Genomic DNA, 13,981 nt, shown 5'->3' with positions numbered 1-13,981 from the left:
TTGTAGATACATGAGATTCTAATCTTTTTCATTTTTCTCATGTTTTAGCAAATTATTCTTAATCTTGTAAGTGATACTGTCTAAAAAATTGAAAATATTTCCACTTGAAGATAAAATTAAACTCGGCATGGTGTGCGCTGATTTTTTCAATGACACGCATCATAGATTTATAACAAAGAAATATTACTCCCTCCGATCCATATTAGTTGTCACTCAAACGGATGTATCTAGCACTGAAATACGTCTAAATACATCCGTTTGAGCGACACATAATATGGATCGGAGGGAGTTGTTAATGTTTAACAATAATGCTATGTTGTATAAAAATAAAATACTTAAGTTTGTTTTAAAAAAGTATGACAAACTATAAATATTTAATATAAATATTATTTGATTTAGCTCACCCGAGTAATAGAAAATATTTTGACCAAATTATGGTTGAGAAATTGAATGGTAAACCGAGGAAGATATATTAGTTGAAATACTCGATTAGCAAATAATGTTTATGCCAGCCAGAACAAGGTAACACACACAGACCATACAAGGAAAGCTCCAGCGGATCACATGCAAAGGCTCGGGTCATCAAACAAATAGAGCATGCGTGACAAAATTGATCTCCTCAGTTTCCAAATGCAATGAGATAGTTTCCCTCCGATCGTTTGACATCACACTCTAAAGTACTTGGTGTTTAACGCGTTGCGAATGTTTCACCCCGAGACCGCGTCTCTCTTCATTTATCGCACGCAACATTACACACTCGGCTTCCGGGCATCTGCAACATGGTTATTTCATTTTTCCTCGTCTTTCTCAAACTCTTTCATAGGAGTAGCAGCACTTGTGATTTGTAGATGGCAGGGATTATTGAAGTATCCCAACAATTAAAAAGTCAGTTTCAATGAAGATGGCGAGCATGACTTTGACATACTGCAGTGGTGGCATGACCACAAACTTACATATCCCATGCTTTGCATATTAACACGAGTGTTATCGGTACTTGTCTCACCGTTATCGTCGAAATCTGCTTTCAGCCTGGTTGAAAGAATACTTCGGAGAGAAGAACCAGTCTCACCTTAGATATGATGAAAACACTAATGATTGTGAAAAATGAGGATCTATCCAGAAGGAGAGCCCAACACACTGTGGACAACAAAGAACCGAAAGCCACGTTTGAAAATCTTGCTATCAAAGACGAAGAGAAAGAATAGTTGTACTCTTTTTCTTTCCGATGGATGGAAGAGTTTTAGTGAGGCAATCACTAATAATGCTAAAAAATTATCCCATATGACAACTTGCCTCGTGTTCTGATTTTCCTGTATATTTTTGTTTTTTTACAACAACAAAAAATTAAATATCTTAAGGTATGGAAGTTTTTCCAATTTTTTCAAGGTATTTGGACCAAAGGTGCCTCGAAGTCCCACGTGCCAAACGTGTCGCGTGCCTACCTGGTTACCAAGGAGGTCGTGCCTAGGCCTGGGGAGTTAGCACCATACATTTTCTTTTTGAGAAACTTGCCCAGCTTTATTCATTCAAAACAATGTTCATAGGTACACTAGTGAGACGGAGTGTTCGGCCTTCTCTTTATTTACCAGCCTGCTTTTGAGGGATGGGTGTGGTTATGTGCCCCGTAGTGACTCCTAGCGCAGGGGCACGTGCAGGGAGCCGTTGTTGGGTCGGCCCAGTAACCATATAGCAGCGTCATGCTGACATTACCAATGTTTTTCTTTTTTCTTCACTTTTTTCCTTTTATTTTTACCATATTCGAAATTTATATTACAAAAAAAACTTCATATAAAATTTTGAAAATGTTAATTATGCATAGGAAAATGTTTAACATATATAAAAAAATGTTAATCATATGTATGAAAAATATTTTTGACATTTAAAAAACTGCCGTGCGTTTAAAAATATTTTTTAAAATGTTTATATAATGTAAGAAAAGTTGGGTAATTCAAAAACGTGCTTCATACATTAAAAAAAATATGGTACATTCAAAAAATGTACATGTGTTTCAAAAATGGTTTTGTGACATTCTAAAAACATGTGCATACAATATTAAAAAAATCTGTTTGTGAAATTTTAAAAAAAGTATACTTGACATTAAAAAAATCCAGCAATTCAAAAAAAATGATCGTGACATATAGAAAAGTTATACAATGTAAAATCAATGTTTGTCTTGGTTTTAGATATTTATTTCCATCAAAAAATGTACCACGTGTTTCCATTGAATGTCCGTGAAATATTTATGTCCATCTGAATCTCTGATCCCACAATGGTCGAGGTCGCAGTTTAGTTTTATATTTCCTCTTGGAAGTTGTTGTGAGAATCTTCCTAGTTCAGTATTTACAACTCTAAGCTGCTTATACGGAGAGCGCAGGTCTAACTAATTCGTACTCACTTAACCTTTTGGTAAGAACATTTGTTGCATGCATAGTGGTCATGTTTCCGGAAATCCGTTGGTGCTCCCGGGAGCACGCACTCCTCCGTGCAGAATTATTTTTTGAAATTGTAAAAAAGAATTAACAAAAATTTTATGTGTTCTTTGTCACATCCAAATCTGTAGGCAAAAAGATTAAACATTTTGGCCCGTGCCAAAAAAAATGTTACCCTAAATTTGTTTTTTCCACCGGCGAAACACCGCTGCTCCGTTTCGCATGAAAAATTTCAAGGATGCTTGTGATACTAACACGAACGTCTACAAAAACAAATAGAATTTTTTGAAAACATTTACTATATATTTTTTGTTTACTATTCATGCAGGAGCGCGTGCTCCCGGGAGCCAAAACGCCATTCTCTCATGTTTCTTCTTACTGACCTGGACAGGAATGATGAACATGGGCTCTTCTACCTGTCACCGAGCACAAATATTTCTGTCCCTCTGAGGGTCACACAGGCTCGACAATGATCGTAGGTACGAAATGCTATAGGCTTGGAAGACCGGTGCTGGATCTTCTTGTTTTGTTTGTCGTGTGTATCCTGCCGTGTATTACCATCTTATTATGGGTTTAATTAGGATGGAATTTAACAAGTGCAAACTTGAAGTTTCACTCACTTTGAGCACAACCTAAGCAGTGTAGTGTGTGGGCAATGTTTGTCGATCAGAACGCATATCGATCTTGTTCAAGTCTTTTGATGGGAAATAGCAGGTGTTCTGCTTATGCATTAAGATAGAGGAAAAAGATCTTGTTCAAGTCTTGTTTGTTGTTTCCTGAAATCGTTTGTGCCATGAACAATCATCTTTCTTTCCCTTATCGACAGATCACCACGCCGACGCTTTCTCAACACAAGAAAAAATTGAACTAGATCAAGCAGAGTGTTCACTGTTTTATTCCATTACAGCATATAGGGTACAGCCGATGCTGCCTTACAATTACTGAACATAGACGGCATCATACTAGCAGATCGATGCTGCCTTGCTTATTGAATGAACAATATACACTCCGGCACCTTTGCTGACAGACCTAGTGATGGTCGATGCCATGGCATGCATGCATGCTCGCCCTGTGATGTGATCTCTTATCAGGGAGCGTTCGGGGGAAGGGGCGGGAGCTTGAATCCAGGTACAGGCGCGATGAACTTGCCTTCCTCCCGGCTGCTTTCCTCGCCTGACAAACATGTAACAAAAAATCAACATGAAGGCGCATTCAAAAATATCTTTATCAGGGAACGACGAACAGTAGGTAAATTGGTTACCAAAGATGATGCGGCGGTTCTGTTCGCTCTCCTCTGTCTGCTTCTCCTTCTGTGACCCTTTTTGTCGTACCACCAGAAAATTATCAACGCAATGGCGCAGAGTCCTCTACCTTTATCCACCCAAGAAATGGCGCCTTGGCGGGCAGCAGAAGCAGTGTCTGATGATTGCACTCCACTAGGCGGCCCTCCTTTCCGGCCGCGCCTGAGGGGTGGCACTGACACGGCGTGGCCATGGGCGAGATCGCCGGCCACAAAGACGAGCAGAACCACAGCCATGAAGGCTGTTTTGGTGGCCATTCTTCTTGCCGTCTCTCTCTCACTCTTTCTTTGCCTCGCACATGTACGTATATATGGCGCGAGTGTTGGTCCATGAGCAAGCTAGAGGAAAGCAGACTAGTACTAGCAGCTCAGGGTAGGCCTTTGATGACAGACACGATGAATGCGTAGCGAGTGAAAGGAGGAATCGGTATCTTCTTGTAGGTACCCTACCCACTTTTGATCCATCGCATGCTCAACACACACAACGGAAGGACGGATCGTTAGATGGATTGTTCGGATCTCTCGTTAAAATCCGATGGTTCGGAAGTTAGCACTGTCCAAAAAGCATATATAGAAAGAAAAACTGAATCGAGAAAAGAAAAGTGACAGAAAACTAATACTCCCTCTCTCCCAATTTACAGAGCGTGTGCGTACCCCTAGGTCATCAATGTGACCAACCTAATACAAGTCATATATTACAAAAAATATACCAATATAAAATTCAGATGTTCTATTTTCAAACCGTATAAATTTTGTGTTATATAGTTTATATTAGGATGATAAAATTGGCAACCTAGGTATACACGCAGGACCTATAAACTGAAACGAAGGGAGTAGTGAAAACCGGAAGAAACAAGAAAAGGAATTTGCATTTCTGTTTCTACACTCTTGTTCAATCTAGTGTTTGCAAGAATTTGCATTTCTGTTGCTATTTCAAAAATAATTCAAGTCGAGATATACTTTTGTAAAAGAAGAACAACGCATAGTCTACAAGCTTAAAGTATATGTGCTACCACCTTCCAAATCAAGGACGTCTTGAGGCCCAAACATGTATTCCACACCCCGTTCCATATCCCTACCAAACAAGCTCTGCCCTTCCTCTGAATCACTACCACCAGCTTGACCACACGGGTGCCGCTGGTACCTCCTTAGCGCCTCCAGCCTCTCCACGACCTCCTTCATGGCCGGCCGCTCTTCCCCGCTCACGCTCACGCACCGGGTCACGATGTGGGTGACCTCTTCCAGTGCCTCGGGCCCCATTTCTTTCCTCACCTGACCGTCCAGGAGCTTCTCATGCGTGCCGGCCTTCGCGGACACTACGAAGTGTGACACGAGGCTCCTGTCCTCCGGCCCACTGAAGCAGATCGCCTTCTTGCCGGTCAGGAGCTCCAGCAGTACGACGCCAAAACTGTACACATCAGTTTTGTCTGTCAACTGGCATGTCATGAGGTACTCCGGGTCCAGGTACCCGCAAGTTCCCTGCACCAATGTTGCGATTTGAACCTCGTCGCTTGGCGCCAACTTTGATGCCCCAAAGTTCGAGACTTTGGCGGTGAGATTGTTGTCGAGGAGGATGTTGGCGATCTTGACATCTCCATGGAGGATCGGCGGCGAGGCCGACGAGTGCATGTATGCCAACGCCTCCGCCGACTCCGCCGCTATCCGGAGACGGGTGTCCAGGGTCGTGTCGGTGTTAAGGTCCTTTCCATGGAGGAAGTGGTAGAGGGTTCCGTTTGAGACGTACTCATAGGCCAGCATCGGCACCTCCACGTCAAGGCAGCAACCGAGCAGCTTGACGACATTATGGTGGTTGATCTGGGAGAGAATGAGCATCTCCCTCGCGAACTCCTTATATCGGACTCCTCCATCATCTTAGACTTCTTGATCGCCACCACAGTATCGTCCTCCAAAACGCCCTTGTAGACTATGCCATGGCCGCCGCGTCCGAGGACCTGGTCTGTGGCGAAGTTGTTGGTGGCCTTCTCGAGATCTTCTTCCGAGAATATCTTGAACCCGCCGCCGCCTCCTACAGAGGTACCTCTATTGGAACGCATCTGCTGCTGCAAGATGACGCCTCCATTGTGCTCGAAGTAGTTCCGCTTTGCTTTGATCAGTTTCCTCTTCTGGAGCCCCAGGTAGAGCCAGAAGCACATGAACACCGACAAGAACACCCCAACACTGACTCCTAAAGATGGCATTGCATACACGGCCATTAGCTTAGATTCTTGTTTTCAGAAATTGCAGGAAGAACCAACGATCAAGATAAGTGGAATATGTGTACCTATAACGGCTTTCAGAGCTAAGGTGAAATTGTCCTTTGGCCGGCAGCCGTTCTTGGCGGTGGCACCTCCACTTGTACCCGGCGGGCATTGGCAAGTGTGGCTCCCCGGCGTGTTTGTGCACACGCCATAGCACGGGTATTCGTCTTTCAGATGGCACTCGTCGATGTCTTCAGTTTGCAAAGCAATTTCAGCATCATTTGGTCAGACAAAATCACAAATGTACGTAGTAACAGAGGTACTCGTGTCATGAATCAGTAGGATGTGTACCCGCGCATCCACCATGGAGGTAAGGGTTGCCGTTGTAGCCCTTGAGGCAGCTGCACCGGTACCCGGGGCCATTGGTTGCGTCGACGCACTGGCTGCCCACGCTCCGGCAGGCGAAGTCGGCCTCGTTTTGCCCGGCAGCACTGCAGTTGCCGACGTTGCGGATGGCCCAGTCCAGTACGAGGGGCACGGCGAAGTCGTTGGTGCGGTTGAGGAAGACACGGTCGGTGTAGGTGAACCACTCGTCCTCGACGAGGAACACGTAGTGGCACGACGTAGCATTGGTGGTGAAGGCGGTTGAATCTTTCGACGGCGGGAAATTCAAAACCGAGCTCTTCTTGAGCCTTCATTTTATTTGTTTGGACTAAAACAGAGGCAATAGGTAAGACTTTTGAACGTCTATGTTGTGGGCTTCTCTGTTGGATTTTTGTGTATATAAGGCCTCATTTAGGTTTTTAATTCCCACACATCGTCCTTTGCATATCCCCTCTTCATGGTATGGCTTTATACAAGGACAAGAAAATAATGCATAATTTGTCCATAATTTAAACGAGTTGTCTTCTTTTAAGTTTTTTGCTTGGGGGTTTCCAACCTTGTTAGCTTCATTCCATTGGAATTAAATCTCTGTTTATAAATTTAAGAACACAATTAGTCCCCTAATCACCTTGTTGTTAATGGCAAAACCCTCAAAGGGGCAATATGTCCTTTCAATCTCTCCATTTTTTGTGGTTGATGACAACATGAGAAATAGCAAGTCACACACATAAATATGCATTATGCTACAAAAGTTATTAACAAAGTCCCACAAGCTCATTGAACATGCAAACAAATTCAAGACCCCATGGCCAACATCCTAAAAGTATAAAACCCACAACAAAAACCAATAGGACTTACTTTCTCCCCATTGGCATCAAGATGACAAACAAGGAAAAAGAAGCGACGATGCTAATGCGTAGCCCCTAGTACTCCTCATGATCCTCATCTTCTTATTTTTCATCCACATCCTCATCTTCGTATCGATCGGCGATGAAGAATCATCATCATCAAAAGGATAGTGAAATTCCTCAACATCACTAATGTATTCCTCGAATCCATGATACCTATCTTTTCCAATTTTACACCTTTTATACTTGACCATCTTTCACCCTTACATGATCTTTGTATTGCCTCACATGTATAGCCTTGCAAATGTGCCAAACAAAGCCCTTGACTGATGGATGGTAAATGAAAGGGTGGAGGGCTGGCGGGTTTCGATCGAGACTACTGATTTACATATTCATTAGAAGGTTACAAGAGGTAGCAATTGGGAATCCAGGGGAAGAAGAGAGCGAAGGGAGGAAGGATGTCATTTATTTTGATCCTAATGGATGATATTTGTACACACATAGTTTAGTTAACTAGAGCTTTGATCTTAGGTGTCACCCTTACGTCAGGATCCACAACCCATTCAAGGGCCACGTGCTTTGTGAACGGCCTTTTGCTCCTCTTGGCTCTTGGTGGCATCACCTCCTTCCTTTCAAAACTATATTTTTCCTGTCTTTCACCGCCCATCTACATCTCGTCGATAGGAACGCCAACACTAAAATCAGCATGAGGGCACATAAAAAACATGTGCACCAGGGAACGACAATAGAAGGTTAAGTATACTGATAATGCTATGGTTTTGTGTGTTTACCTTTATTCGCCTTTTCTATTACCCTTTTATACCACTAAAGACTAAACACAATGTCAATGCAACAGTGGTGTTGCTCTTGGAGAACCATTCTCGCGATTCCATGTATTGTCAATGATGATCCATGTTGCTGCTTGGCGTGGATAACAATTGCTCCTTTTTAGGGTATTTGGTGGTGTGCATTCTTGACTAGCTCTTGTCGTTGCAGAGATGCCAGGTGTAATTGGTATCTTCTTGATATAAAAATATACTAAATAATGTCAATACTCAATATAATACTCCGCTAAAAGGCGGGGAAGAATCATCTACATTATTTCGTGCCAAAAAAGAATTCTAGCACATCAGGTACATAAAAATGTGATGCTATTTTTAGCGGTCCATGATAGGAGCGCATCTATCTCGCGCACTTTGGTAGATCCGAGGGTGGCGGGGGCAGAGTGGTGTCGAGAGTGGGCCCGTGATGGACAACGAGATGTCGATGTGCCCTCATGCTGACTTTCGTGCCAAGTAGAAGGTCGTTATACCAGTCTTTCACCGCCCATCGCATCTCGTTGATTGGAGTGCCAACACAAAAGTCAGCATGAGGGCACATGAAAAACATCAATAGATGGCCAATAAACAATGTCAGTATTCAATACTCCCTCCATTTTTATATACAAGGTCACAAACTCAAATTACAGGTACCAATGTAAAATTTAAAGTCTGCTTTGAAAGTCAGTTTTTCTTTTCGTTTACTGGGATCATTAATACCCCACATCCATGCAAGAAAACTGAATGGAGGAAGTAGCTGACTGTCATTATGACTGTATGCATGCAACTATTAAACATGTTGCTAGTACGAGAAAATATCATTAATTTTGCATCGACTACTGTTGATGGCCTTGTATAGATGCAAAACGTATATTTCATAGTGGCCTTGTATATAAAAATGGAGGGAGTACAATACTACCTCCGTCTCGGTGAATAAGTCATTCATGTAGTTCTAGGTTGACGATTTAACTATCTAAATATGTATTATATGTGACAATATATATATATATTTAGAAACTACATCCGTGTACAAATCTAGTGATATAATTTTCAAGACATATAACACATATTTAATTCTCAAATCGATGACCTAGAACTACGCGAATGACTTATTCACCTAGAAGGAGGTAGTACCAAACAATGTCAATACTTAATACAATACTCCGCTAAAAGAATTCGTGCCAAAAAAGAATTCCAATATATTAGGTACATAAAAATGTGATGCTATTAGGTAGTCCATATGATAGGGAGCGCATCTATTATCTCATGCACTTTGGCAGATCCGAGGGTGGCGGTGGGAGGGTGATCTCGAGCGTCGGCCCATTGTCCACCTCGAACACCGCGGCCATGCCCATGGCCATGTGGAACTCGAAGTGGCAGTGCAGGAACCACACCCCAGGGTTGTCGGCGATGAACCGTATGGCGGCTCACCCGAGCCTCGGCACCTGCACGGTGTTCTTCATGGGCGGGTCCACCAGGTTGTAGCTCCTGACGTCCCTGGTGGCGTCGTAGTTGCCGTGGCCCTGCGCGAGCACGAAGAAGTCGTGGCCGTGGAGGTGCATTGGGTTGGAGTCGCTCTGCATGGTGGCCGTGCTCTGGAACACCACCTCCACGGGTCGTCGGGGGCCTTAGAGGTAGGCTGTTATACCCTACCGTCAGGGGCTTGGCGGTAAGAAAGGGTCAGATCCCGAAATTTTTGTAAAGCAGGATCAGATCTCGAACAAGTTTCACAAAAGGGTCAAAAAACGAAATATTGTCTCCAGTAGTACCCTCGCCTGCATGCATACTGATATTTTTCTAGACATATATCATGGATGGGTTCCACTAGCACGCTCGCCCGCATGCCTACTGATATTTACTTTCTTGAGCACGCATCATAGATCAGTTCCAGTAGCACCGCTCGCACGCATGCGTATTCTCTTGTTAAGAGCAAGTTGGATCGTATCAGGCTTCAAGCGATGCATTCTTTTTAACTCAGATCAAAGCTTGACATGGGACGCAGCAACCCTACGGTTCCCAAGAAGCTAGGCGCCGAGGAGAAGAGCACTAGTAGCCGTCGGGCTGGTCATGACAGCGGGGTCATGCACGGATTCATCTCCCCTGCCACGGCCTGCGTCCGGCGGTGAGAGGCCCAAAAGGTGACGTACCGCAGGTCACAATCAGTCAATCACCGCCGCTTAAAGTCGGCCGGCGCGATGGAGAATCTAGCGGAGTGAAGTGTGATAGAAGTGCCCAGCAATGCACCTCTTGAAATCCCGACGGTAGAGTTTAACACTTGCATAAAGCTCCTCAAACCCCCCATGTTGTGGATCAGTCAATAAACTTGATCTACCCTAGTCAAAACTTGATCTACCCTGAAAATCTTGATCATGCCAACAGCTCATCGCCTGCCTAACAAGCTCACGCGTTGGGTCGTCTCCGCCACTTCTGGACATGAGAAGAAACGTCCAACTAACAAGGATGCAAACCCGAAAGGAGGTTATAAGAGGCCACGCTCACCACTTGGAGGTAACCTTCGAGTACATTTTTTACATACATATTTTCTTTTGGATAGAGCGTTTAGATAACGCTTCCTATTTATTTATTTATTTTTTATATGATGCACCTGGAAGGAAAGCTATTTCAGCGAGCCTTGTCGAGCAGGCTAAAGAGCTCCATATTATGGCCGAAAAATATTCTGAGGCGTTGTTGACACATGGACCAACGCTCCCGCTTGATATGATCCCGCCGATAAGCGACAATAAACCGGGCGAGAAGCCCCGCTTCCATCTGTCGACCTCAGACCCCGTGTCTGAGAGGCACGCAAGGATAGTCCACATGGACTTTCAAGCCATCCAGCGTCACCTCACCAAGAATCCAGGGGCAATCTCCTCAAAGAGATAGAGATGGCTACGACAGAACGAGAGAAAATGTACAATTGCGTGTTCCCTGATGATCTACTGCAACTAGATGCACTTATGAAGTCTTTGGCTCATCAATTGGCGGGGATCAAAAATCCAGATGACTACGAAGAAAAGGACGTGCTTTCGCGGATAAGGAGGTGCACCCGTTCCTGAAAAGACTAGTGGCTGCCCATTCCGACGCGTCCGAGCAGCTCATGCTTGTTAAAGTGGCAGAGACTTTGCTTTTTGCACTCGTGCATCTGCCCATTCTGACGCGTCCAAGCAACTCATGCTTGTTAAAGCGGCGGGACCTTTGCCTTTTGCACTCGGCCGCCGAGTGTAGAAAGCAAAGTCCCCGCCGTGGCCGAGTGCAAAAAGCAAAGTCCCCGTCGCTTTAACAAACATGAGCTGCTCGGACGCGTCGGAATGGGCAGCCACTTGTCTTTTCGTGAACGGGTGCACCTCCTTATCCGCGAAAGTCACGTCCTTTTTTTCATAGTCATCTGGATTTTTGGTCCCCGCCAAGTAATGAGCCAAATACTTCAGAAGTGTTTCTAGCTGCAGCAGATCATCGGGGAACATGCCATTGTACATTTTGGCCCATTCTGTCGTAGCCATCTCTATCCCTTTCAGGAGATTACCAGGTGATGTTGGATGGCTTCTAAGTCCATGCAGATATCCTTGGCTGCCTCTCAGACACGTGGTCCGAGGTCGGCAGATGGAAGCGAAGCTTCTCGCCCGGTTTACCGTCGCTTATCGGCGGGATCATGTCAAGGGGAAGCGTTGGTCTATGTGTCACAACTCCTCAAACTATTTTTCGGCCATAACATGGAGCTCTTTAGCCTGCTTGACAAGGCTCGTTGAAATATCTTTCCTTTCAGGTGCATCATCTACACGAAAAAAATACAAAAGAGTTATCTAAACGCTCCATCCAAAGAAAATATGTATGTAAAAAAATGTACTTGAAGGTTACCTCCAAGTGGTGTGCGTAGCCTCTTAGGACCTCCTTCCGGGTTTGCATCCTTGTCAGCTGGACGTTTTTTCTCATGTCCAGAAGTGGCGGAGACGACCCCAATGCGCGAGCTTGTCTGGGCAGGCGATGAGCTCTTGCCATTGTCAAGAGATCTTCAGGGTAGATCAAGTTTATTGCTTGATCCACAGCATGCGTCCGCAGTTCCCTATCCATCTTGTCTATTTACGTCATCCAGTTTGTCCTGGAAAAAAATATGAGCAAAAAAAAGGGGTTTGAAGAGCTTCACCATTGCATTGTAAATAAAAATGATTATGCAAGTGTTAAACCATACCATCGGGATTTCGAGGGATGCATCGCTGGGCACTTCTATCACTTCAACTCCGCTAGATTCTCCGTCACCTGAGCGGCGCGAACCTCGTGCTGCTCTTTCACCTAGGTCCACACCACGCTTCATCTTGCCATTTGACCCTATCACCTGCAGTGGAGTAACTTCGGCAACCCATGGCCGCCGGCCGACCTTAACCCGACTTCGCAGCGGCGGTGATGGTGACCTGCGGTATGTCACCATTTTGGGCCTTTCACCGCCGGATACAGGCCGTGACGGGGGAGATGAATCCCTGGATGACCCGTCACCGCGCCCGCTGTCGTGACCAGCCCGACGGCCACTCCCGCTTTCGGACGCTCGAGAAGGCCCCAACACTGCCGCGATGTGAATCTTGTGAATGTTGAACTTGGGGGTGCTCTTGTCCTCGGCGCCTAGCTTCTTGGGAGCCGTAGGGTTGCTGCACCCCATGTCAAACTTTGATCTGAGTTAAAAACAAAGCATCAGTACGCGAGCACTTGAAGCCTGCTACGATCCAACTTATACTTAAAAAAAAAAAGAGTACGCATGCAGGCGAGCATGCTACGGAAACTGATCTGATATATGTGTACATGCAGGCCAAACGTGCTACTGGAAGCAATCTATGGTCTGCGCCTAAAATAAGGGCTCGGTACGCATACGGACGAGCGACGGCGACGCTAATGAGACTGATATGTAATCTAAGCTGAAAAAAAATATGTACATCATTATACACGCATCTAGCTTGCTACGATCAAATCTATGTGGGAGAAGATAAAAATAATAATCATTCATGGGTTAGGCATTAGAGACAACCACACTCACTTTAATAGGGCACCACGTAATTTCGTTGAGACGACACTGTTTGAACTATGGTTTGGAGAAACCTAAGTTGTCGTTTCTTAAAAGTTTGGGGCTGCGACGCTTATGTGAAAAAGTTTCAGGTTGATGAGCTCGAACCCAATGCGGATAAAAATACATCTTCATAGGACACCCAAAACAGTTGGGTATACCTCCTATCTCAGATCCAGAAGCAAAAGTAATTGTTTCTAGAAACGGGTCCTTTATCGAGGAAAAGTTTCTCTCGAAAGAATTGAGTGGGAGGATGGTGGAGACTTGAGGAGGTTATTGAACCATTACTTTAACTAGTGTGTAGCAGGGCACAGGAAGTTGTTCCTAGGGCACCTACACCAATTGAAGTAGAAGCTTATTATAGTGATCATGAAACTTTAGATCAAGTCACTACCGAACCTCGTAGGATGACAAGGACGCGTACTGCTTCGGAGTGGTACGGTAATCCTGTCTTGGAGGTCATGTTGCTAGACAACAATGAACCTACGAGCTATGGAGAAGCGATGGTGGGCCCGGATTCCGACGAATGGCTCGAGGCCATAAAATCCGAGAAAGGATCCATGACTTTGGAGGAAATACTTGATGGTCGTAAGGCCGTTGGGTACAGATGGATTTTAAAAGGAAGACAGACAATGATGGTAAGAATCACCATTAAGAAAGCTTGACTTGTCGTTAAGATGTTTTCCGACAAGTTCAAGGAGTTGACTGCGGTGAGGCTTTCTCACTTGTAGCGATGCTAAGAGTCTGTTGAAAATGGATTAGCAGTTACTGCATTATTTATAAAATCTTGCAGATAGAATGTCAAAAGATTGTTTCCTCGACAGTTTTCTTGAGGAAAGGTTGTATGTGATACAACCAGAAGGTTTTGACAATCCTGAAGAACCCTAACAAATATGCAAAACTCCAGCAATCCTTCTAAGGACTGGAGTAAGCATCTCGGAGTTGGAATGTACGCTT

General features: G+C 44.5%; 1 protein-coding gene and 2 pseudogenes across 1 annotated transcript; all 3 read right to left on the bottom strand.

Annotated features, from left to right (window-relative positions):
* Positions 1-3,291: 3,291 nt before the first annotated feature.
* Positions 3,292-3,987, bottom strand: LOC119325035. The gene is made up of 2 exons (XM_037598792.1): positions 3,691-3,987; positions 3,292-3,602 (listed from the first exon to the last, which is right to left on the bottom strand). The coding sequence occupies exons 1-2, from the start codon at positions 3,985-3,987 to the stop codon at positions 3,459-3,461; spliced, it is 441 nt and encodes a 146-aa protein (XP_037454689.1). The 3' UTR covers positions 3,292-3,458.
* Positions 3,988-4,716: 729 nt separating this feature from the next.
* On the bottom strand, positions 4,717-7,180 carry LOC119321510 (annotated as a pseudogene).
* Positions 7,181-9,236: 2,056 nt separating this feature from the next.
* On the bottom strand, positions 9,237-11,477 carry LOC119321509 (annotated as a pseudogene).
* Positions 11,478-13,981: the final 2,504 nt, after the last annotated feature.

The sequence above is a fragment of the Triticum dicoccoides genome, chromosome 6B (genome assembly GCF_002162155.2).
Source record: "Triticum dicoccoides isolate Atlit2015 ecotype Zavitan chromosome 6B, WEW_v2.0, whole genome shotgun sequence".
Taxonomy (NCBI): domain Eukaryota; kingdom Viridiplantae; phylum Streptophyta; class Magnoliopsida; order Poales; family Poaceae; genus Triticum; species Triticum dicoccoides.
Note: the sequence above shows the minus strand (reverse complement) of the source record. Positions and strands in the feature narration are given on the sequence as shown.